Source organism: Strigops habroptila (assembly GCF_004027225.2).
Source record: "Strigops habroptila isolate Jane chromosome 13 unlocalized genomic scaffold, bStrHab1.2.pri S16, whole genome shotgun sequence".
Lineage (NCBI taxonomy): Eukaryota > Metazoa > Chordata > Aves > Psittaciformes > Psittacidae > Strigops > Strigops habroptila.
In genome coordinates, this window is record NW_022651054.1 from 1,528,080 (window position 1) to 1,553,558 (window position 25,479).

General features: G+C 42.4%; 1 protein-coding gene and 1 long non-coding RNA gene across 2 annotated transcripts; one reads left to right on the forward strand and one right to left on the reverse strand.

The window, feature by feature from the left end:
* The first annotated feature begins 1,384 nt into the window (after window positions 1-1,384).
* On the forward strand, window positions 1,385-13,332 carry LOC115601825. Its single transcript, XR_003989526.1, has 3 exons — window positions 1,385-1,622; window positions 5,103-11,246; window positions 11,587-13,332. It is a non-coding gene; the product is annotated as an uncharacterized LOC115601825 (long non-coding RNA).
* A 1,411-nt stretch (window positions 13,333-14,743) lies between these two features.
* Window positions 14,744-18,130, reverse strand: IFT22 (intraflagellar transport 22). Its single transcript, XM_030472251.1, has 5 exons — window positions 18,064-18,130; window positions 17,742-17,821; window positions 17,549-17,638; window positions 16,743-16,945; window positions 14,744-15,800 (listed from the first exon to the last, which is right to left on the reverse strand). Exons 1-5 carry the CDS (start codon window positions 18,100-18,102, stop codon window positions 15,652-15,654), a joined length of 561 nt encoding a protein of 186 aa, XP_030328111.1. The 5' UTR covers window positions 18,103-18,130; the 3' UTR covers window positions 14,744-15,651.
* Between the last annotated feature and the right edge of the window lie 7,349 nt (window positions 18,131-25,479).

The window sequence follows — 25,479 nt, forward strand, 5'->3', positions numbered from 1 at the left end:
TCTGGAGTGCAAGGAATTCAGTCTGGAACAATTACATTATTTGCAATGGTAACTTCTTAGCGAACCCTGGAACAGTTCATGTGGTTAAAAACCTTTTCAAGAGCTATTGAAAAATTATGTTATCCCATCTATTGTTTAAAGGATTCCATGTGGTCCAGTTCTTTGAATATACGGGAAGCAAATGAAGCCAAAAATGAAAATCTGGCAGGCAAAAATCAAAGTGCTTGCATTGGCCCTAAATCTAGATGTATGCGCATTAATGATCTCATTTGAAAGATGTCTATATTAAGATTTGAAAGCTCTCTGGGTTCCCAAGGGGCAAGCTCATTGAATATTGTGATGTACCATGAAACTAAACAATTTTTCTTACTGCAAAATAAGCAAGGAATCAGAAACTCATTCAATGTGCATAGCAAAGGACACATTAAGAGCATAGTCCTTTGGGTAACCTTGCTCAGCAATGCTTCATTAGAATTGTCACTGCAGGGAGGCACAAAACCAACACTGCTTTGTACTTACACACCCCTTCACTGGAAGGTCTAAAAATATGCCATAACCCATTTAGACCCACTCTACCTGTATTAACAAAGTTGTCTACAGACACACAGAGAAGGAAGAAAAGGGGTTCAGCAGATATGCTGGCAAACCTTCCCATAGTGGTTTAAGCTGGTAGTGCCCTATCGCCTGCTCTGCCTTGTGTCACAGAGAAGCTCTCTTAGGATTGAGTGTAGCATTGAGCAGTGTTCAGCCTTAGTCCAAAACTGCCTTCATCAGTGATTTAAGCGGAGATGCTGGACTTCATATTGCAGTAGTTGAAGTGTGGACACACACAGTCCCTCCTGCCAGCTCTGTTATTGTAGCAGGATTTTATGATAGATGAGAGCAGGCACCAGGAAGGCCCGTGTCAGTCCCCACACATTCATCAGGCTTCACCCAGCAAAGCCCAACATGAGCCAGCAGCAGAGACAATGAAGGCAGTGGCACCCCAGAGGGAACTCTTGGTTTTTACTCTGTTCATGAGATTATACTTTTCTTTTAAAAAACCTAAAATAACAACAGGGGGGTGTTTTGCATGTAAGTATTGCATGGAATAGTAATCTTCAGAACAACAGGCCATGTTAGCAGTAGCATCTCATGCATTCAACTTCCAAATTCTGAGAAGACCAGTTCGTTAACATCAATAAGACAACCCGTGTCAGATTGCAGATTTGGGCCATTTATCCCATTTTCTTCCTCTGAGGCACAAGCAGATCAGATATCTCATAAATTCTAATGATTGCAATGCCCATTTGACAAGAGACGGAGGGAGTGTTGCGTCATGAAATCCATTGTCCCATGTGTGTTGTATTAAATGGGGTAACCAAAAGACTTCCATGTCAAGATTTCAACAGCAGTGCTCATTTTGGAGTGTTTTATTAATCCAACCTCTGTTAACTCTCAGTACGTCCCTTTCAGAACTGCCTCTGGAGATATTTAGAAGAACATGATGCCCAAGAAGCCTCAGCAGTCTTTGTGTGAACAATGGACCAGCTGAGGCGATTCCAGAGGATTTCAGAGGATTCACCAGATCTTTGCAAATCCTTCAGCTGAACAAGCCCACCCTTCTGAACTCTTTCACCCAGGTAGGATTGCTGGAAGCTCCAAAAGCATAGCTCGAGGCCTCAGGTGGGACTCTTCACTGATTCCAGAGCCTTTTCCAGGGCTCTGCCTATGCCTGTATGCCCAGAGGTGGACCAACCCAGGTACTTGTTAATACAAGTTTAAATCCCACATCTTAAGTCGATGAGTACACCCAGTTAGTCCAGCTGTTACTCCTCAATGTCATCCCATCCTTATGAATCCTTTTATTCCCTATTTTCCCTTATTTCTCCTAGGTGGTACAGTGGTCTCTCTATTTGCTGCTTTATTTTACTAGAGTGCCTCTTCCAGAGCTGCATCCTTTAGATGCAGACACACAAAATAATTTATACTTCTGTGGCACTTTTCAGTGGAGAAAGAGCCTTATAGTGGATCTGGAAGAGAAGAAATTATCTTGGATTTACAGGCCTGGGAATACACGAAAGTCAGCAATAGTGGGGGAAAAAATGAGCATGTATCTTATCTCCCTATAGCTTTTTTTCCATAAAGCTTATTTCCTTTGATTATTCATCACACCTTTAAAAATATCAAAAAGCTTCTGACCTCCTTTGAAAAACAGCTGAAGACAAACATCTGTTGTGAAATGAATGTTTCTTAGCAGGTAAAAGAGATCAAATGAACTCGTTTTCTATGGAATCTCAGTTTGATTCTCTCAAAAATGTTTGCTGCTGAGTTATGCTTTCCTGCCTTACTCTTTCACCATTCATGCAGCACTAAAGATCCCTTCTCCTCTGAGGCCACAGGAGGTTTCACGTTACGTTGTTAACCTCCTTCAGATCATCTCCTCCATGCATAATCCGAGTTACATTTACATGCAGACATAATGTCTTTCAGCCTACTTTATGCCACTTGCATCTCTTGTTGCTATGGGGAACGCTGATAAGGAACCAATTAGCAAATAAAATACTTGAGGAGGAATGTGAAAGCCACTACTTGGTGGATTTGTAATAGGCCATGACACTTCATTTGGCATTTGTCCTTACCTAGCTGAGCTGCTGCCACTGCAGCTTCAGCTACATTCTGTGTAGTCAAAACATGCTCTTCCCACAGGATTTAGAGGCTTAGACATGTAACTGTATCTGACCCTGGGGAATTTTTACAATTCTCATCAGAGGAGGGATTGCTTTGAAAGTGCTGTTGCTGGCATGAAAGTGCAAAGAGCACCATCCAGTGTCTAATCAGAGTAAATACACAGAAAGTCGATGACATTGATGCAAAAGCATCTCTGCACATCTCATAGTCAAGCTACACCTGGTGGGGTGCACGATGATCTGCATAAAATGAGCTACAGTCAGTTGTAGAAGAAACTTCTAAGGGAAGACTGGCAAAATTGTCAGCCTTTCAGGAGGACATGAGACAACCTGGAAGATCACATCTTTTAAAGAAGAGCTGGTTTCTGAGTTGGAGTTATTGATGACTGAGGGAGCAAAAGGCAAAAGCAGGAGGAAGTGCAGGTGTCAGTCGATGGAGCTGGCCAAGAAAAGGATGCAAATTAAATCCATGAAGGGAAGGACCTACAGCAGAGAGAGAAAATAGGGCCAGATCCTTGTCCTGTAATCCACTTTGCAGAGTGGAATCAGCATAAAGAGGCTAGGAAGTTACACTAGCAGCTGAGAAAATAGGGGAGCAGTGACTTCAATTGCCACTGCCCAGTCTCAGCAGCCTTGTATTGCTTGACAAATGTAGATAGTCCTGGATTTCAAGAAGGAAAATTGTTCAGAAAAAGATTTTGTGCAAGAAGTAGTAATAGTTCTTATTAAGTATGGTTATGGGTTTTGGTGGGCTAGAGAGAAGGAACTAATAGGAGAACAAGGAGTCCATGAGGCTGAAAATGGGCACAAGCAAAAATTAATGTTATCTGCAAAGAAGTGACACCCCAATAGATGTCCAAGGAAAACCATGCAAATTTTCCATGGACCAGTAGTTGTGCAGCAGTCTGTGGAAACTCCAGGTAAACAAGGAAACAGGAATGTTTGGTATATTATGAGCAGGATATTTATTAATCAAGGATGCAGAGTGCTCCAGTTTAGCACAATGTGTGTAGTAACATAGCACTAATATATCCTCCCTAAAGTCAGACCTTGGGCTGGCATAATTCAGAAATGCTGTAATCCAAGACAGCTCCTCTGTTGTGTTCAACATTCCCAGGAACAACTTAGCATGTGTTTGTTCTTACTCTTTTTATATTGAACTTGCAGAGCAGAACTCACTTCTTTGATTAATATTAAGCAGCGTTTTGCTCGTGCCCTGTGGCAGAAGTGCCCAGACGGAGTGGTTTGAATACTGAAAACATGAGAAGCATTTAATGTTCTATGGAGCTCTGTTAAAGTTGTCTGAATAGAACATCTGGTATCAAATCTTTGGATTAAACGGTTTCTGCAAGTATTTGGACCTGCTCTGGGTCTGTGCTTTGTTCCATCTTTACATTCTCTCTCTTCCTTCCTTGTTTCTAGAGCCAGTAGATGATGGTTTATTGCCTGGTGCAGCCCATTAAACTCCCTTTGTTGGGGCTTGGCAATTAGTTGAGCAGTAAGAGTATAAAAATCACTTTGGCATCTGTGGGGTTGAAATGGCAACACTGACTTAAGATCTCCCTGAAAGGCTTTTTGTCTGTCCTCAAGGTGATGGAGAAAGAACAAAGAGTGGTCATCCAGAGACTTGGGGAAGGTATTGCCTGATGTGTCTGCAGAGTGTTGGAGCGTTTTTGTCTCTGTCTCTGCCCCCCATAGGGACCTAATGTGGATACATCCATGCAAGACCTCCCTGCCAGGGGAAGGGAATGGTATCCCACTGCTCAGCACTGGCGGATCCCACTGCTAGTCCTGCTTTATGTGCAAGAAGAACTGCAGAGTTGCAGAGTGAGAAGAGGAAGTGGGAACCGTTGTCATGTTGTATGTCTGATGCCATACAACAGATGGAAGTGCCTATACTTAAGAGATCCACATCCCCAGTCTTCCAAATCACTGCTGGGTACAGCGAGGAAGGGCAGGCTCACGTGTTCTTTACTTCAATAACTGAGACAGCAGAGGAGAATCGAGGTCTGATGCACATGGACCAGCTAATACAGAGGTGTTTGAGATTAACTCCTTTCACTTGAGGAAGTATTTCAGCTAAGAAGGGCCAAGCACACAGAGCTCCCATTACCCTTCTTGGGACTGAGGACACTTGGCTCTGCTCCTTGGCAGGTTCTCAGATGAGTGGTGTTGCAAATCACCCGAATTTACCTGTGCAGAGGCTCTGACTCCTGGAGCTGGGACCAAAGCCATGAAAGAGCATCGAATGGGAATTCCTAAGTTGTGTTCAGAATATTGTGAAGCAACTATTTCACGTGTAGTAAGCAAGAAAAACGTCTCACAATATAACATCTTATGCTATTGAGGAAATGAGATACTTTGAGTTCTAGTCCTTTAAGATGTCTTGCTATGTTTAAAGGGCTGATTTGCTTCTCTTTGTCTTGTTTTCAGGCTTGATACATCAAGCAAACTTTGGTGGAGTTATTCTTGCCTCACACCAATGGTAAGAGGAAAGAGCAGCGTGTTTCATGTTATTTTGTGCCAGATGTTTTGTTGGTAGAAATCCATAGCTCCACAGGCACCAATTTCTTCAGGATCTGGAATGTCTGGCACAATTTCTTTCTCCATTCTGGACGGTCTGTGAAGGAAACTGCTTTGTTTTGCAATATTGAATATTCATGCTGGGAAGTTATAAGCAAAAGCAAAATAATGAGAGACAGGGTCTCTAATAAGCTTCCTGTCACATGAGGCTCTGGTTCTGTTGAAGCAGATGTGGTTTCCAAAATGTTTGTTGAGTGGTGATTAGATTCTGTCATACTGATGTTATCTCTCTCTGATCTCCTTCAATACAAGTAGTTCTGCAAACAGCGAAATCTTTTCTCCTATGGATTTATATCTCGGATTGTGTTTCAGCGTGCATCAGATGTGATGTTTGATGGAGATTGAGTTAATTTTAGCCTGTTTCTTCAATGAGAGATGAATAATGTCTTCTTTACTTGGCTATCAACTTTCACAATTAAGCATCTCCAGCGTTAAATTTGATTGGGAATTATGAACCAGCTCCAAAGTTATTTGGGATCAACTCATGTAAACAAACATGAGCACGAGTCTCATTTGCTTACAAAAGCAACAGGTAAGAATCAATTATAAAATATCTTGTCCTTGTGTATTACCTGCTTGATTCTGTTCTGGTTTATTTGTGATCAATCACAGATGATGTGCTTTATTTGTAAAGCTGTATGAAGTATGGGAATCGTTTTGCTACACTGACTGCATATTAAATCCTCATGAATTTATACTTGTTACAGGCTACACAAGAGATTACATTCTTTTTTGATTGTCCTTGCTGGAGCATGGGAAGGAGGTGACATGCATTTTAACTTACTGTTTGCACAGGCAAGTGCAGAGAAAGAACAGATTGTTTTTCCTTTAGAATTAGTCCTCATCAGTTCTGGTTTGGAAAGGAAGAAAGGAAACCTAGAATTGAAAATGACCTTTAGGGTTGCTGAGTACAGTTTTCTGCTTTGCAGTGAGCCACATTCCCAATCTTTTTCATAAAGAGATTGTGCTATTCAGAAATAGGCTCTTTCCTCCTTGTCTCTCTTATCCTCCCAGTTTTGACTTTATTTGGGTGTTTGCTCCAGAATTTCCTTCTTTTAATAGGAGGAAACCTTCTAATTTCCATGGTCAGTTTATGCATGTTTGTTGTTATTCTAGGAACATCCCTTAGGTTGCATGGCTCTTTTCTACACCATGTAACTAATCTGAGACTGTACATGTGATCTGCTGTGCCAAGGCCAGTAAAAGAGGCAGGAGTTAGTCTTCCATTCACTTATTTCCCTCATACTTTCACTGTTTATAGCAAAGTCTTTATGCATTTTTCATGATATGTCACATTAAGCAAAGAGAAAGTTCCTGTGGATCACAGATAATTTGAGGAACTGGTCAAGTGAGAAGGGTGCTGGGAAGGTTGGCAGCAGTCTCAGCTCACTGGCTAGAGGAGGATGATGTTGCACAGCCTAAGGAGGTCATATGAAAATTAAGGATACCATGATAAAGTAAGGAAATGCTAGCCACTTTAGCTTGTTTGTACTAAATGAGAGGCCTGAAGTCTTTCCCCCTTCCTTCCATGTTGATCTTTCAAATGTTGGTAACATCCAGTCAGGCTTCATGTGGTTTGACAGGGGTTTATTGGGGCTTGACCTGGGAAACTGTAAGCTTCCTTGAGCTTCATGTGCAGGGTCAGGGTTCTGTACCTCCACCAAAGCTAACTTTTCTTTCATACCCTTCTCAGTGACAATACAAATCCGTCTTGATTTTAACCATTTTACTTTTATAACATGTCTGAATAACCTTATCATCATCTCTCTGATTAATAACCCTACATTAGGCCTTCAAACTCTCTACTTGTTACCTTTCCAATGTAAAAACTATTTGTCTAGATTAAGAAATGGTTATATGGCTATTACAAAATGTCATCAGGATTTAAGAATAAAGCTTTAAAAAAATCACAGTTGCTTCTTTCAAACCTCTTTGATACATTTTAAGTTACATTTTAAGTTACACCTATCCAATTTTCTGCATACGTGTTGAGAACAGTCCTGTAAGAGAACTCTAGCAGTCTCTCTCACTGTCTTTTTATTCCTCTGCAAGGTTAGTTTAGTTTGCTTAATGTAGAAGAACAATTCATTTGAAAATGAAAAGCGTGAAAGGGGAGCAATAATTAAAGAGGTAGAAGTAGATGAGACAAGAAGGTAAGAAGTAGATCAGCAATTTGATGTATTCAGCTTCACTTGTGCCTGTGTAAGAGGTGGCATCTGTTTATGGTTAAAGAGGAGCAATCATGTAGAAACAGAGCAAGAGCTAGAGATGAGGGCTCACTCATCTTCAACTGCAAAGTAGCCAGATTTCTTCATTATGTTTGATAATGGTCCTTTAATCTGAGTTGAATCTCTGAAAGGTCCCAAGAAAGATGGCAATGGAAATTTTAAACCCAAATTTTAGGACTCTGGTTGTTGCTGGGGAGCTTTTCCTTCAGGAGACCTTGTCAGCTGGAACCAATGTCTGTGTTACAAAGTGACCCCCATGTCGGTACTCAGCAGCCACTCTTGGATGCTGGGTGCAGAGGCCTGCTTCAGATTCTTCAGATGTGAGTGATCTCTGAACAATGCTCACCCTGGTCTCCAAGAAAACATACCAGCAGCCAAAGATAACTGCAGTGCAATCTGGCTAAACCCATCATCTTCCACACTGGTCCCCTTCCTTGTCCGAGCCTCACCCTGTCCCAGGGGTCTGCAAGGGTGTGTGTGGCAGGCAGCCATCACCCAGGAATCTCCCCTCTGCCCGGCAGTTTAAGACTGGGAGGGCTCTTTCCTGTTTTCTGGCCCCTTTCAGGACTGACAAAAGGAAGCCAGACACAGCCTGGAACTTATGCCAAAGTTTTCCAAGTCTTTGTTAACTGGCAGGATGATGGATATCAGCCAGTAGTGTCTGGGTGTAAAAGAAAAAGGAAATCAGATGGAGTCTCCAAGAGTCTAACAGGAACTGCAGATGGTTGGGAATGAATGTCCCAACTTTCATTTCTTTGGAATATTAAACTTGAACAGATGATATAACAAAGAGCAATCCACAGCCACAGAGCAGATGCTCATATCACCAGAACAGAAGCTCCCACACATTCCTGCTCACCACACAAGTGCTGTCAGTGATCTCTTTGCCGTGTTATTTGATTGTCAGCCTGGCTGTAAGAATATATTGTCTACCCGTGTGTCAGCTTGTTTATCTCACCTGTCCCTTCTTAAGCCATTGACTGTTTTAGCCACATCTGGTAGAATGAAAGAGGTCTCAAAGTCATAAAATCCCTAAAAAATTCATTACTGTAGGTAGCCAGGTCTGGATAGAGAATAAGGGAGGAAGACCCTTCTAAGAGGATAGAAAATCTACTCTTGGGTAAATCCTTAAGTCTGTTGCAAACTGGGCTTCAAAAGCACTTTAGCATAACATGTTTATCTAACACTACCAGCTTTTTCTGGGACTGGCAAATGAATTATTTAGTAATGGAAACTGCATGTGTATCTGTTTGGCTTCTGTAGGAGTGTCTGTAGGGATCACAGCTTTGTGTCACAGACCCTGTGTCTTAACGTGAAGAAGAGAGCACTGAGAGGCAAGTTTTGGCTTTTACTGCTAATGCTTTGTAAAATAACCTTTGTGGTCTGCAGACTCAGACCTGTGCAGGTCTCTGTGACCTAAGATTTATTACACCACTACCATATTTATACATCTCTCTCCAGTTCCTGGATATGAAAGAAATTAAAGGTCGAAAAGTTCAGCTTCATGTTAATAGATCCAGATATACCCAATATTTAACTTCTCTGGACAAAGGAAGCTCATTGAGGGCTGGCTTGTCCTGTTACGTTGTGCAGGTGTCAGCACTGTGTGCTGCGAAGCTTCATGCAACCTTAGGGATAAAAAAGAATAAAAGCCAAGTGTATGCTCAATGGGAACCAGATGGAGTTTTCATTAGATATGACTTCTAATGACCTGCTTTAAAAGTAAAGATACACCATTCAGAGCAGAAGAGGGACCTCCTAATAGCTTTGTTCAGGTCCCAGGCTCATTATCTTAGCTACAGATAAGCAAGATTGCAAGATCTTTGTATCATTAGGAATTCCAGCCAAACTCGCCTACCATTATTAGAATTCCAAACACAGCAACCCAGTTTTGGGGCCTTAACAATAATTTTCCCTAAGATGTATCTTTAATGATTCAAAGTTATTATTATGGGCCTGGCAGTTGATTGCTCTGTTTCTGGAGTATTACCATGTAACCCGGGTCAGAATAAAGATCCTGGAACATTCATTGCAGGGCAGAGCTTTTGCTTCTTTGAGGGCCTGGTCTTCACAGTGAGCTTTTTTGACTCCTCCAAGTGGTCTTCCTGGCTGTGAGATGTGACCCCAGCAGTCTAGAAAGCCTCAAGATCCTTCCTAAAAGGATGAACCCTGCAATCTGTGCCTGTAGGTACTAAATCAACTTCTGACAAGTAAAGAACAATACAATCCCAGGGCTTTAGGAGTAGGTGATTGCTGCCAAACCACAATAAATGCTTTTGTCTGGAACTCATGGAACAGTAACATAGCAGTGGAGGGTGTACCCTTGTCTGTTATTCCCTCTGAGCAAATTCTCAGAGACATGTTACCAGGATTCAGATAGTTTTCATGGAACTAGTGGAGAAATAGGCTTTCATTTCCGTACAGAGGAAGAGACAATGGAACTCAGCAAAACATATGGCAAGTTTTTGTTCCTGTCTGAGGGTTATGCAAGCAAAACCACTGCCCATCCTCAGACAGAGCTCTCTAAAGTGACCCTCACGTGAGGAAATCTATGTTACCTCTCTTCTGAGTTGTGAAAATTGCTTTACTTCCTCTGCCTATGTATAATTACAACCTATGTCTTCAAATGATCTCCAACTGGAGAGTATGAATCACAGTCCAAGTCCAAGGAAGTCTGAAGCTGATGTTCTGGTTCACCGTCACCTCTGTAGAAAATACCTGCATGGATAAAAAAGAAATAAGCCTCTTGTTTTGCTAAAGAAAGGACTAGAAGGATCAAGTCCAATGATACTCTATCACAAACTATTTATTAAGCACCGTTCTGAAACCAGGTTGTTCCCACTCTCTTTGTTAGAAACCTTCTTCAATTTCCAGAGTAGAGTTACTAATGACTAGTTTGTTCACATATATTATTGTGCCACACCTCTCTTGCAGTTTAGACTGTACACACATAGCACGTGAGCCTGGATATTAGATTTCTTCTGGGTTTTGTCTCTTTCAGGGGAAAAAAAAAGAGCTTAAATATAAGATCACCTTGTATTCTAGATCAAATTATTTCCTCCTACAATTCAATAAGCAAAAGGAGCAGATGATAAGAGAGTGCCTTATATTTGGATTTGTGTAACTTAGTCAGAATGGTCCAGCCTTTTAGCAACAGCATCCCTGCTCCGTTGGTCGCTCCTGTTACCTTATGTCCAAGTAAATGCAGTCAACTTTCTTTCTTTGTGATGTATTTGCAGAAATCAAGCATGTGTCCTCTTTCCCTGTGTTGCTAGAGTGAAAAAAACCAAACTCTTCTCATACAACGGTTTCTTCTTCAGCCATTCAGATGGCCTTTTTATGATTCAGGGTGGCTTTCCGAGCGTGGTGACCAAACCTGCACCCCCTTTGCACAAAGCCAGTTCCATCAGATTGTGATTTTAATGAGGGGTAAGAGGTTTGCAGATACTAGTGTATGTGAAGAGGACCGATTCTCTGAGGATGAATTCTCAGCAAATTCTAAGCAGGTGCCTTTATGAGGGATCTAGTTGTGTAAACCCCAGTCACTCAAGGGGGAACCTTGTCCTAAGTAAATGACATAAAACACACCCCTGAACTGACAACGGGCCTGCTTCCTACATGTGAAATAACCCCCGGAACTGCTAGAAGCAGTAGCATATGGTATCTTTTATTCACAGGTGCAGTAGTGTTTGCATCTGCATGAAGAGCACTGTGAGCTACTGTTGGAGTGTTTCTAGCATCTCAGGAAAAGCAACTTCTCAACAAGGTAAGTAGACCTTTTGAGGAATCTTTGCTGCACCACTGAAGTGTTCCACCAGTGAAGACGTCTGGAGAAGTGGTAAGAGGAAATACTCACAAGTGACCTCCAGATCAAGGTACTCCTGTTGTTTAAGATCTGATTTTAAGAGGTCCTGGATACCTTCTAGAAGTTGCTTCCTAAAGTGTCTGCACACCAGGACCCTACATATTTTAAACTGAGCATGCAAAAATACAGCACGGATGGGCACTCTTAAATGTGGTGGCCTGCGTGACTTCCTTGTAGTCACTTGGCAGTGCAATAATAGAAGTAGGAACACAGGATTTCTTATGTCTATTGTGTCCATTAGAACAATACTGCTGAGAGCAACTGAGACCAAAAGCCTGGCCTTCAAAATATATGACTTGAAAGGAAAGCTGCATTTTTTTGGTAAGGTCCAAATGTATTTCATTCGGCTTTGCTGCTACTCCCAAAGTTTGGTTGTAAACAAGTATGATTTTTACCCTGGAAGCCACACATCTGGATTGCAGTGCCTGTGACTTTTCATCATCACAAGTAGTTATTTGCTTTATAATTTTCTGCTTGTGCAGAAAACAGCTTGTAAGAGGTAACCTGAGCAAACTCTATTTTATAATTGAAGAGCTTAAATGTCTTAAATTTATGTCAGCAAGGTGGCTTCAGCCATTAACCTCCTCTATATGACCCTGAAGTCTCAAAAGTCTGCATTTCTAGCCCTGCAGAGTTCTGATTGTGACTGCTCTCTCTCAAATGTCCCTGCTGGCTCTTTGTCCAGATAGCTCAACTCTCCAAAGCAATGATGGACCAACTGCTTTCACGGGAGATGAATGTGAACTTGAGTTCACCTACAGCTGTAACCCTTTTTGTAGCTATACAGCAATAAAACTTGGAAAGTAATTTCTGTACATCATAAATATAGTGATGTATCTGTCAGCATTATCAGTACTCGATGCCAAATGACAACATAATGTTGCACCTGAATAACTCTGTTTAAATAACAGGTTGTTTTCTCACTGCACAGTTGGTGTATCCTGGAGATGCTGCGCTGTGGAGGCTGAATGTATTTGAGTTAATTAGTATTCAAAATGTACAGGGGCATAGATGCCCCTAATTCCAGCCTCAGTTCCCCAAACCATGGCAATGCGAGTGATCACAAAAGAAGTCACTGGAATGAACAGCCACTGAATTCCAGTATGGACAAGGAATTGCAGAAAGGGACAGACTTCCAATCTGTGCACAGTTCATACAAAGCAGGGCTTTGGGGGTACATGGCTGCTGACAGAATGAGAAGGGGACATGAACTGTTCACTCTAAGGGGCTGAGGACACCCAGAGAAGGCTGTATTTGTTTGGAGGAGCTGACAGACTTCACTGGTTCCCTGCCTTCCCTGGAAAAGGTCATCCAAAAAGCCTTTCAAATGTCCCAGTATGGTCGCAGGGCCCTCAGTGTGGATGAGTAGAATAGAGTGCTTTTGCTGTTATCTTCTGCCCCTAAATCGTTCCTACTCCTGCTTAAACCTATGGCTTGCCAGCTGACTTCTTGGTAACTTGTGGTTGATTACCTCAGGTTCTCCTTTACACTTGTCTGGGCAACTTTTTGCTCTCACAAGCAGAAATACGGACACAAACCCCTCACTAACCACATCACTTCAAGGAAACAAATGGGACTGTGCACCCCCCGTCTGAGTAACGCTGTGGTGTGGAGTTGGTTGGAGCTCTGCAGCCTTACAGATAGCACAGGATGGGTGGGCTGTGAAGGCAAAGATGTAATGCATGTTCCTCTGGCATTCTGGAATAACATCCTTTTCTAACTGGGTGTCTCTGTTGATCTGTTTCATAAATCATTAATAAATGATATTTCTGAATAAATACTTTCTCTGTATCTTCTCCAACACTGAGGATTAATTTTGCATGGGTCTGTGCATTTACTCTGTTCTTCAGCAGTGACAGAAAGTGATCTCTTGGCCAGATTTTATGAATGATGTTGAACATTTATTACATATTATGATCTTTCTGGGTGATATAAAGGCAAGTCCAGGGATCTGTCTCTGGTTCTGTCTAACTGTTTTTCTTCTCTAATGAACAATGTGTTGCAGTATATAGGCACCTGTAATTTACATCCTGGTTTTGAGTTTAAAGTAAGATCATGGTTAATGTTTTGTGTGAAGGAGGGTGGTGAATAGAAGAGTTCATTGACTTCTCAACTCTGGAATCACCCAAACATGGGTTTACATTCCATACAAAATACTTGGTGGGTTTCACACCAGTTTTTACCAGTGCATATCCCAGTGTTGCTGTTGGGAAAACCTGGATTTATGAAGGCAGTATATTTGAAATCTTGGCTCCAGCACCACACAGCTGGCAACAAGGGAAAAAATAATCTAAGGCAGCATGTGAAGAACTTGCTCTCTAGTTAGACTGTGCATTTGCCAATAGCTGCCTCCAACAGACCACCCTATGACACTGATTGCAAACATAGAATGCCTGGTTGTTTCAAAAGTCATATAAATCAAATGTAGATGTTGAAATGCCAACCTCCCACTATTCGCCTCCAACCTCTTCTTTTCATCTCTTACTGCTTATGTTGCTGTTTTCTTTCCTGGGGTCCTTCCTCTCACTGATGTTCTCTTTCAGAATCACCCCCTCTTTTCCTTGCAGAACCGAGGGGGGCTTTTAGCTTTAATGGCAGAACAGGAGCCAGCAGACAATGAAAAGAAGCCGGGGCAGCAAACTGTGAGCACACCAAGCACCCAAGAGAAGCACAGTGCAGGCTGTTTGTGTGTGCACACAGTTCATGTGCTGTGCCAACCTGAGCAAACCACGGTATCACTGGAATAGGAATTCTCTAAAGTATAAAGAGAGCTCAGTTTTGGTGTGTTATTTGTAGCCATTAGGTTTACAGCTTGGAACTGTTCAAAGATCTTTTAATCTTTCACTTTACATGCCTTTGTTTTAAATAAATAAATTTCTCTTAATAATCAAAGAGAAAAATACCTGGGGAAGCACGAAACACAGCTGGGATAAAGAGGCTTTGAGACTCTAGCAATGTGTGTGTTATTTTGAGCATGAACATGCAGAAGTGCTTCAAGCAGTATATGAAAATAACTGAAAAATCTACTCCTACCTGAAAACAACAATAACATAAACTTATTTACAAGGAATCATAGAATGGTTTGGGTTGGAAGGGACCTTGAAGCTCCTCCAGTTCCAACCCCCTGCCACGGGCAGGGACACCTTCCACTAGAGCAGGTTGCTCCAAGCCCCTGTGTCCAACCTGGCCTTGAACACTGCCAGGGATGGGGCACCCACAGCTTCTCTGGGCAAGTTTAGCTAATGCCAGCCAGGTCAGTGACAAGCTTTTGTAAATGTCTCTTGTTGGAGCTCATTAATGTACTACAAATTCATCACTGTTTTCCTTACTGAAGCATAAGCAAGTCAGTAAGAATTCCACAAACCCATAATTAACTTTCCCCTGGAGAACAAAAAGGATGCATTTTTAAAATGTTTTTATTGCTTTAGTACCATGTTACAAGAAAAAATGTCTTCCACAGCAAAACGTACCAAGAACAGGGATGAGTGCAAACCAAACACATCAGAAAGTAAATTATCTATGAAACCACTTACTTCAGTGCAAGAGGGAACAGAAATACACGTTTTGAAACAGCTTTTCCTTCTCTGGAGAATGCAGAACTTTTTTCTCTATTGGAGCTCCTGACACAGGTCAAAGCACTGCACGACACTGAGATTGCAATTCCTTTCCTCCCAGAGAGACCTCAACATTGCCCCCAACCACAGTTATTTGGTTGGAATAGGAGGAAAGCCTCGTCCTGTGAAAGACCTACGCTGCCTTGCCAAGGCAATAACTATGCAACGTGCTCTCTTCAGACGCTGGGCAGAAAGATAAGGAGAACTTGGAACATAAAAACGTGGATTCCACACCACGACCACTTCTCAGATCTCCATTCCAGGCAGTTTGTAGTGACTTCCAAAAGCATGCCTTCTCCAGGAACACAGCTAACATGAGCACTTTACTCAGATGCTTCAACAGAACTCCACAAACCTTCTGTTCTGTCAGGTTTTCGTCTCTTAGCACCTCTACAAAAAGGGATTCTGAAGTGAAGAGATAACCCATACATTTATCTTTTGGTCCCCACTAACATATTAAACACCACCTTCCTGTACCTGTTGCCAGATGAAACCGAAGTGCAGCTAGTTACCCAAATTCCTGGATGTGCAGCCATCTCTGGCACCACAGTTCATCTGATGTCAGCACTTGTATATAGGTTGAAGTGTTTATAGGCTGGCAAATTCCCTTTGTGAGGACCTGCTCACAGGCTAGTGTACCTTACAAAGGGAAAAGAATCCTTTTTCTTCCTTGTTCGGTATTTCTTTTAGTGTTATGAGATAATTGACATTTCTTCCCTCTCTCTGCTCTCATTTATCAAGGTGATAATGCTTTTGAAGTATTTAATAAATTCCATGCGAACATCTTCAGGATCTTCTTCCAAGTTGGAGTGTATAAGTTTTAGCTTGTTCAGTGGGTAAGCTTTGAAGGTAAATAAAAAATAATTAGATATATTCCTTTTATAAAAAAGAAATACAATCAAGGTCATGGGCAGCTCATGCTGAAGTCAGTTGGGCTTCAGTAGTATCCAGTGTTCGATACCCCACATAACACACAACACATGAAGAAGAAATGCATCATAGCTTGTTAGCACTAAAAGCAAGTACAACTTGTTGCTAGATTAAATTCTTCAAACATTATTATTAAAGCTTAAAGTCCTGGGTTCAGTCTCACATGCAGTTAGGCAGAATCAAACAATTCAACACTGAATTGCAATTTTACTGCTGAAGTGTGTCCTGGTTTTAGGTAAACCAGGACAAAGTGATAGGACATTCTTTGATTATATCAAAATAATGGAACAATATTGTTATATTAAATATGTATTAATTTAGTAATATTTGTAAGTATTTGTTTAATACTGGAATAGTATTTAACACTGGAACAGGTTGCCCAGAGGGAGTATCTGTTCTCATTTGTATAAACAGCCACAAATAAATTTGCAGTGTATAAGGTACCTATTACTAATTTTAAGAGGAAGATCATCAGCCTTTTATTTCAGAGGGCTCCTGTTTTCATGGATAAAATGCAGGCTTAAGTGGCCCCACAAGTGTCAGTTAATAAAAGATAAACTTCAACATCAAAACCAAACTACTAGTGATGGCACAGTAAGGCAGGAGTTCCAATTCCTGGCTCAGCTGCGTACTCACTGTGTGACCTGAGAGCAGTCACTCAACTTTTCTTGTCTTTACTTTCCCTTTTGTGACACAGGCACATTGCTCACCTTCTAGATGACCTTTGAAATTCAGTATTTCTGGTTTTGCAAAGCACTGTGGCACGTGTAAGTGAAAAGGGTATGAACAATTGTAAAGACACACAGATCAATAAAAAGCTCTGAGTTACAGATCAAGTTTTCCATCTTCTTACCCAAGGACAGATCTTCCGTGTCGCCCCCACTGCCTGGCTTGTGATGTGCAACTAGGAGACACTGACTGTCAAGCAGTGACTGCTGCTGCACGAAGCAGGAGTACCACATTTCAATTTCTTTGAGGTGACTGGGCAGCTCAGGGTTGAAGATTATTATTACACCATGAGAGTCCTTCATCAGAGCTGGCCAGCATGTTTCAAACCTTGAAAAACAAGAGAATGGTAACAGAAACACACACTCAAACTTCCTCAAGTTTTATTCTTCCCTCTTCAAGAACACATTTCAGTACTTTATTACAACATTAGTGATCTATCATATTCCAAATGTTTTAATTTACCTATTATAGTAGCCGGTCCCGTGATTACTGACAGGGCAGTATCTGGTCAAATGCTTATTTAAACTTTTTTCCCTATAAATGGATCTGCCCAGTTCTCAAGTTTATCTTTTGGAAATGAAGGCCTAAATCATGGGTACATTGTTTGAAGTCCTCTCACATAATAACTTCAAGGAGATAAAGACAATTACAGAGTGGGCCTCTGTCTCCTGTACCTGTAACTTCATTCTAGGAGCTATGGACTTTATGTTGTACTCGGACCTTATCCAAAACCAAGTTCAGTGTCAGCTGGGCAGAGAGCACCTAGTATCAGATACTTACAGCAGAAAGGTATACAAAATATAATCAGGTAAAGAGTCAGGAATATTCCTCATCTCAAAAAGATCATTTGTTTTAGGCCTTAAGTATGAATATCTTGTATAAACAGAACTATTAAGTAACCCAGAGGAAGTAACAGCAATGCTGCCTTACTTCTGATCCCCACTGCAATCCCACAACTCAAACCGACACCCAGCTCCTTTGGCGTTAGTGTTCAGGTTCGGCTTCTCATACTCCAGGATCCTGTGAAACGGGTGGATATACATCATCATCATCATCATCACTACACACCAGCACGACCAGAGAGAGGGGCTGGGTCAGTCGGCATGCCCCGGGTCTCGCTCACCTCACACCTTGTGTCGGGCTGTAGCTGCCGATCCCTTCTACGTTCTCCGAAATAAAGTTTGCCAACACCGACTTTCCAGACTGGCAGGAAGTGAAAATCCCGGGGGAAGTTAACGTGCCGAAGCTACGCCAAAGAGCAGCGCACGGCGCTTTACCCAAGCCCCTGATCTCCCTCCATCCTCAGCCCCAGTGCATGCAGGTCTGCCCGCTCCTCCTCCTCCTCCTCCTCCCGCTTCCAGGGACCCCCTATGGCCACCTCAGCGTGCCCTGCCAAGGGGCAGCGGCCCTCAGGGGGCAGGCAAGGGGCCATTGAAGGCGCTCACCTCGCGGGGTCCCACCAGCAGCACCTTCGCCTTCAACATGGCGGCCGCGGCTCCTCCCGCCCGCGCGTTGCCTAGCAACGCGGCCGCGGGAGGCGGGAAGGCAACGGGGAGGGGGACGAGACGGCGCGTTGTGATTGGCCGCGCAGCCGTCACGTGCCGGGGGGGCGGTGCGCGCGCGGCCGCCGTGAGGTGGCTTCCGGCCATGTCGGTGCCCGCGCTGCCGGTCCTCGTCTCCTCACAGGCGGCAGCGGGAGATGGATGTGGCCTCTCAGGTACCCCGGTGGTGGGTTTGTCCCCGGGCCCCTCCTGGCGGTGTGGCAGCGGCGGGCCGGGGCCCTGTGCGCTCCCGCGGGCTGCCCGCAGTGGGGTGTGCAGCCCTTAACCAGGGTGTCCTGAGGGAACCCCCTCAGGTTTTGTGTCCGCCGGGCGGGGCTGGCAGCGGGTCCGCGCTGTGCCCCTCGGCCTTTCTGCCCTCTGGAAAGCACGAGTTGTGTCCACAGATACTAAATACGCTTAAATACCGCACAGCACCGCTCTAGTGTCCCTCACAGCTTGAGCAGTGCTGTCCTTGCCTGAAGTTTCATTGCGATTTTAACTGCAGATTCCCCTTGAATGGACGATGAAGCAAGCTCTTGAAGTTTCTCATTAAGGCTTGTTAAGGGAAGCAAAAGGCTTTTTGAAATCACAGCTTCTAAGGAAAAAAAAACCATCTGGCAGACAGATGTGCTGCTTCAGAGCTGTTTAGTGCCCAGGTACAATAGCAGTTTTAGACAAGCTTTCAAATAGAGCCTCTAGGCGCTACCATAATGTAAATGTTTATTACTAGGCCTACTAATAAATGTGAACCAGAATTGCCCTGCTCTCGTTGAGGGGGTAAAGTCTTTTTTTATCACACTGTAGATGTACTTACTGTACCAATCCTTATGCAGGGATGGTTTAGGATGGTTCAGCATGGTAGTGGCACCACACCATTCGGCCACTCTTTCAAACTTCAGGAAGACCCTTTGTTTTCAGATTGGTGGGACAAAGGCAATGAAAAACCAAGAGTTGCACCTAGATTCTGCTGTAATAGACTGGATGTGTATTGTCTGTGTGAAGATCTGCATGTGATTCAGGACCAAATACACACAGAACAGGGACAACTCATAGTTAATCCTTCCTGCAGCTATGTTGTTTTCTACATTTCAGACCTCCTAACTTCCAAGGAAAAGACACAAAGGGCGACCCAGAGAGAAGAAATTAGGACAGCCTCTCTTACTTGCAGGCACATGTTATTAGCTGCCACTAGCACATGAAGAGGAATGTGTTATAAAGGGTCCTATTGTGGACAGCAGCACAGAAGAGAGGGGAAAAAAAGAGTAAGAGGTAACTGAAACTGGGTAAAACTGGCTGTTTGTGCAGCTGCCCAGAAAGCAATTAGGATTAATTTTTAGATGAAGTGTCAGATAGGGAGTTTGTGTGTTTATGTTAGGCACTGAACAGTAAGGAGAGCACAGCTCACTTAAGGGTGCAATTTCTGGATTTATCCGTGTGATTTAGGGTTTGAAGTCACTTTAGAAAGTGGGAATTGAGCTTCCAAACCACTTAGGGTGACGTTTTCAAAGGCATCTAAGTCAAGTACATTTGATGTTATCAGAATCTGCCTTAGGCATATGGGTAAAGTTAGGTTAGTTACTGATGTATTGTTTTGCTGGAAGTACACATGTACAAATCAGTAAGGCCATTTAGTTTCATTTATTTAAACCTCTTTGTTAGACTGCAGCAGAGAGAAAACTCCAACAGTAAGTGAACTACTTCCAGACAATACTGGTAATGGTCTGTAAGTCTTGCATTTATTAGATGGCCGTTTTTCCACCATAATGTGTTGGTAGCAAGCACAAATTATCATCTCCAGATGATTCTCCATGGATAGATCCTCCTTCTTCCTTCAAAAGCCAAAAGCAATTGCAGGCTATCAGTAATACTTCACTAAAACTGTTTTTCACTCTAGAAAGGTCTGTGAGAACTCAAACTGTGAGACGCATTGGTTGCTGTATCGAGGCATGTGATGGTTGTTGCCTGAATTACAGATAAGAAACTCTGCCTCCAAGTGAGAGGCCCACAGGTTTTACTGGAAGCAGCAGCACAATGCAGTGCCAGTCACCTTTCAGATAATACATCAGCACTTGCAAATCATTCAGAGTTTTGGAGAACAGCATTTGAAGTTTTCATTATATTTCATTTCATGTGGCCTATAAAAATTTTCCTATGAAAACAACTCAAGAAAAATCTTTCATAAGATTCTGTGGCTCAGCACTGGTACTTTATGCATTGTAGCAATGTTTCCAAACTTAGGAAAGTATACCCTAGAGCACTCAACTTGTGTGTGAAAATAATGCCTTGGTTAGAAGGAGCACCACATGGCAAAGGCTTACCATGAGAGTGAATGCTCTGCCTGCTTGTTGCTCATTGCATGACATTTATTGTGTGTGTGCAGAAACAGCTTTCTAGTGGGCACAGGCAGAGACCTGCCTGACATCCTCTGTTATTTATACTGGTTCATCTGGGGGCAAGGCATAGAATACAAGAATTGAAAGGAAGAAACGCCTATTTGTGTGCACTGAATGCTGTTACTAAACATTAATAAACTTGAAGCTTGTTGCTTCAGAAGCTCAGGGAAGGGATATGTCTCTGAGGTTCAAAGCCTACTTGATCAAGTAAATGATGCAGATTTGTATGAAATATAGCTGTCCTCTGGAAAAAGTTTTGGTAGAGCTATGCAAAAAGACCAAACAGAAACAGGACATTACGGTGCATTGACACGGGTGCAGTGCTGCTCTTTAGCATGAGGTTCCCTTAAAAGTGGCTACTAGGGAGGAGTAAACACTCAGTTCAGTCTTTATCTGTCAGAAAACCTATTCTGGAAGCAACAGGAAAAGCTCACACAAAACCTCATGTTTGGTTCACGCCAACAGATTGTCAAGGACTACAGCTCTCTGATTTATCTGTGGTCTCCAAGTCCTTCCCAGAGGAGATGGGGATCTTTATTTCCATTGCATAGAAACACAAGCAGAGAAAGGTGAAATGACTTGTCTCAGGAAGCCACCTGGCAGACAGCAGATCTAAGATGAATTAAAATGCCTCTAAGTGTCATTGCAGGCTGTGGGCAGTCACAGGGGAGGCAGACAACTCATCAGCCAATGTGTTTTCCTGACCAGCGGGCATGAACTCAGTGACACCTTAAGGGGCTCAATTCTCCCTATGTACCTTCATCAAAGTCAGAGGAAGTTCCCAAGGGATGAATTTGACTTGCTCCATTTATGCAGTGGTGTATAAATAAACCACAAAGAGCAGCAGTCTGTCTCCACGACCCCTCCAAGAGAACACAGCAAAGTGCTCTGATTCTTGATCACACTGTGTGAATCCAAAAGTAGGATTTCATTTCTACAATTTAAATCTTAAGATACAGCTGCAGATGATGTCTTGATAGATGTTGTTTTGCTTATTCTGAAGTGGTTGCTCTGATCACGTTCTGTGGAGCAACAGTAACACCTAGTGGCTAAACGTGCCAGTCCATTGCCTCCTTTCTTCTCTTCAACAAGCATGAGTTGGAAGGGACATGGTGTGACTGACAGTTCTGACTTGTAAGGCCAACACTTAAGATCTCCAGGGATTTGCCATTTTCCTTTCAACCCCCCACCACGTTCTGTTTTCTATTAAAAGTGGTAGATGAAATATGAGGCTCTTCCTCCCACCTCCCAGCCCCCTTCCCTTTTCTGGCTCATGGAGGAGGTTGTTCCAGTCCATCTTGATCTGTAGGTGGGTGGGCTGTGAGTGGCCGAGCCTACTGCTTCCAGCCTGGAGCACTCAGATTTCTGTCAGGAATCCAAGCTTTTTTCTTTTTCCCCTTTTTTTTTTTTTTTTGGTGTGTGTCTGAAAAGGATCAAGCAGATCATCTGATGGAGGTTGGTGACCTCAGTGCATTTGATAATGTGGTGTTAACTTGCCTGCGTTAAGGCAGACCAAACCAATCTGTTCCAAGAAGTACCATTTCTTAAGATGTGGTATGTGGGATTGTTTGCCATGATCTACTGGGACTGTTAATTCAGCAGAGAGGTACCCCCTAGAAAAATAGCATTTGAGAGGAAAGAACCCACAGATGTTTATTGTGTTAGCAGGAGAGCCCTTCAGAGGGTCTTCTTTCCCCCTTACAGGGGAAAGTTTCAATTTTTCCATGGAAAAAAACATTAAGCAAAAGTATTTCTGCTAAAGCCAAGACTATTTGCATTTGTAAATAGAGCCTCAACTCTTTGTGGGAATTACAGCACTGAGACATTATGGTCTCGTCATATTCCTGCTGTCTAATTTTAGGCTTCTGGTTTAGGTATTCTGAATTACCCACTGGAAGCATTATTTAGGAGAACCTTCGCTGCCTGTTAACAGAGCCTGCACTCTTCATTTATCCTGTGGATGCATGGTCTTATATATAAGACATAAACTTGTACCACCACCTACTCAAAGGAGTAGTATTGCCTCCACTCATGTCCTCAGCTCTCCATCTAGCTTCCTTCCAATTACCTTATTGGTAATTATTCCAATTCCAATCAGTTTAGATGGAACTGATTAAACTGAAATCAGTTTTCTGAGCCTGTTCACTGCATAACTGCAGAAAAACCTGGTGCTGACAGAAAGAAGGTCATGAGGACCAGTGGGGACATGGCCAAGTGGGAAAGGATGGGACCATTTCTTTTGGCTACTGTGCAGATGTACACTGAATTAAGGCATGTAGGTAGTTAAACCATTAGTCAGACCTCTTAAATTTGATGTTCTCCTTACCTGTTTGTGAGAGCAGTCAAAGAGACATGAGAAACACTGTGCTGGGATGTGCTGGGCACCCTTTACATTTAGAAAAGAGCATGGCAGCCTTGTTGGGCTGGGTGAAAAACCTTTCTTTAAATTCAGTAAAATGGTTTCATAGGTAGTAGACTAGAGGGTACTGAAATGAGACAATCAAAGGATAATTGTTATTTCTGAGTCACAAGGGCTCATGGAACCTTTTCTATTAGAGCCCTATGCTCTTTGTTTTGAATATAGGATTTCAAAGTAAGTTTTGGTTCTCACTGGCAGCTGTGGTGTCTGCCGCCCCTGTTGGGCTGCAAGAAGCCTGCATTTATTAACACACTCTGATCTATTTATTCACTCAAGGCCAGACCCTCAATGACTTCATAGGAAGCAGGCAAAAAAGTATGTACTGTCTTTAGGGGGACTGCCATGTGGTCCTATAGGAGAGGAGATCCTGCTGACAGGAAGATTTTGTTTTCTCTCATTTTCATCCTCTGATTTGACTTATGTGTTACTTTGGAGTTTATGGGCAAACCCAGGAGTTCCTTAACCCTGTGGTCCTTCCAGGCATTATGTTTCTGCTCACATCCTGGACCAAATCAGCTGTCTTTTCAGCTATCTCACATTCATCTTCATTTAAGGCTCAATTACCTCTTGGCAGGATGCCATTAGAGACAACAGATTTATACCATAAATTAGTATAGAACATAATTAGTATGTTTTGAGGTGTCTGGAACAAGATCTTAAATCCTTGCTCCTTTGCTTAAGCACCTGGATACAGTGATGAACGTTTAACTTTATGCCCTCAACTTAAAAATCTATAGCCTTGATAATTTTGACTCTATTCCCTTTGAAACCTGGGAAAAGTAGTACATTAGTTTCCAACGCTTGACTCGCCTCCTTAATATCTTATGGCTACAAATACGTGTTGACAGTATGAAAAAAGGAGCTGAAATAGTTTCTGCTTTCCAAGCTGAGTCTGCAGGACAGGATGTCAGAGAAGGCTGTAGCCATTTTTAAAATCCACACCCTTAAACAAAACTTCTGGAGACATTAGATTTTATCCATCATAACACAGTGTTAGTTCAGTAATAGTTCAGAGAAGCTCAACATGAAATGGATGTGTAATACAAAAGGGAACCAGTTTCATCTGGAAAAGTTAAATTGGACTTTAGTTGAGATGTTGCACCAGCTTCTGCCCTTGTTTTTGTCTGACAATGATTCTCCATTTTAAAAATGTTCTATCTACAGTTGGTGTCTCTTGACTCCTAGAAACAAAGGAAAACTGACCACAACCCAGGCTGGCCCTTAGGCAAGTACTTTGCTGTACAAATCTCTCTACAGCTACGTGAAAGGAGGATGGAGTGAGGAGGTAGCTGGTCTCTTCTCCCAAGTAACGAGTGATAGGACAAGAAGAAATGGCCTCAAACTGCGCCAGGGGAGGTTTAGACTGGATATTAGGAACAAATTCTTCCCCAAAGGGGGCTCAGGCATTGGAACAGGGTGCTCAGGCATTGGAACAGGCTGCCCAGGGCAGTGCTGGAGTGACCGTCCCTGCAAGTGTTCACACACCGTGTAGACAAGACCCTCAGTGCCATGGGTTAGTGGTGGCCTTGGCAGTGCTGGGCAACGGTTGGACTTGTTGGTCTTAAAGGTCTGTTCCAATCTAGCTGATTCTCTGACTCTGTTTGTGAGACTGGCACCTTGACTGGATGTGACCTGCCACTGCAGACTTGCTGCAATTGAAGATCCTTATGTTTCTGCAGGCAGGGCTAGAGGTAGAAGCAGTATGCTGTCCTATCCACTTTAAACACCATGAGGAATGTCTTGGAAATATAAAAAGCAAAGTAGACTGAGTACTATAAAAGAGTTCATATTTTGTATAGATTGTTGATCATGTACTATTAAGTGGGTCATTATTTTACTGTTCTTTAATAATGTAAAAACTTAAATCTTCCACTTTTGGCTTGGTTAGTGATGTTGTCTTGAGCTGGGTTATAAAAATACTGTGCTTCACCTAAGCACAGACTGTTATAGTTTTCATCTTAATTAGCAAGCTCCAGATTGAGATGGATTAATACAACCATTCCTTCTTTCTTGTGCCATAGAGGTTTTGAAGTATAATCTGTCACCTGTGAGAACATAAAGAATTGGACTGGAACCATTCCAAACTCTTTACTGAAAGTGTTCAAAGATTTAATGGAGTCCTCAGTCATAAAATCTTTAATTTGAACTAGACCTTTATATTCTCCATTCTTAAATTCTCTATTTACGGGATCCAGGGGATTTCCTGTTATCCAAGTATGTACGGAGGCCCTTTATTTCCCTCTGTGTGTGTTTTTTAATTCAAATCAAATGTAAATGTCAGTGGTTGATTGTGCTTAACCTCCTTAGGTTCATATTTCTTATTTAATTGCATTACATTTTAAGGTTTAAGGCTATATATTTACCCCTGTTAATAGCACACCATATTTTAATGAAGCTGTTATCTTCTGCAAATATATACAGAACAATGGAGATGGATTATATAGGGGCTTTCGAAGAAACTGTATCTCAAAGCCATTTAAAATGAATAAACACAGTGGAGAGTTTCAG

Coding starts and splice junctions, on each gene's coding strand:
- IFT22 (XM_030472251.1), bottom strand. CDS start 18,102: ATGTTGAAGGCGAAGGTGCTGCTGGTGGGACCCCGCGAG. Junction 17,639..17,741: donor AGCCCGACACAAGGTGTGAG/GTGAGCGAGACC, acceptor CCCGTTTCACAG/GATCCTGGAGTATGAGAAGC. Junction 16,946..17,548: donor GATTGCAGTGGGGATCAGAA/GTAAGGCAGCAT, acceptor TTGTTTTTCAAG/GTTTGAAACATGCTGGCCAG.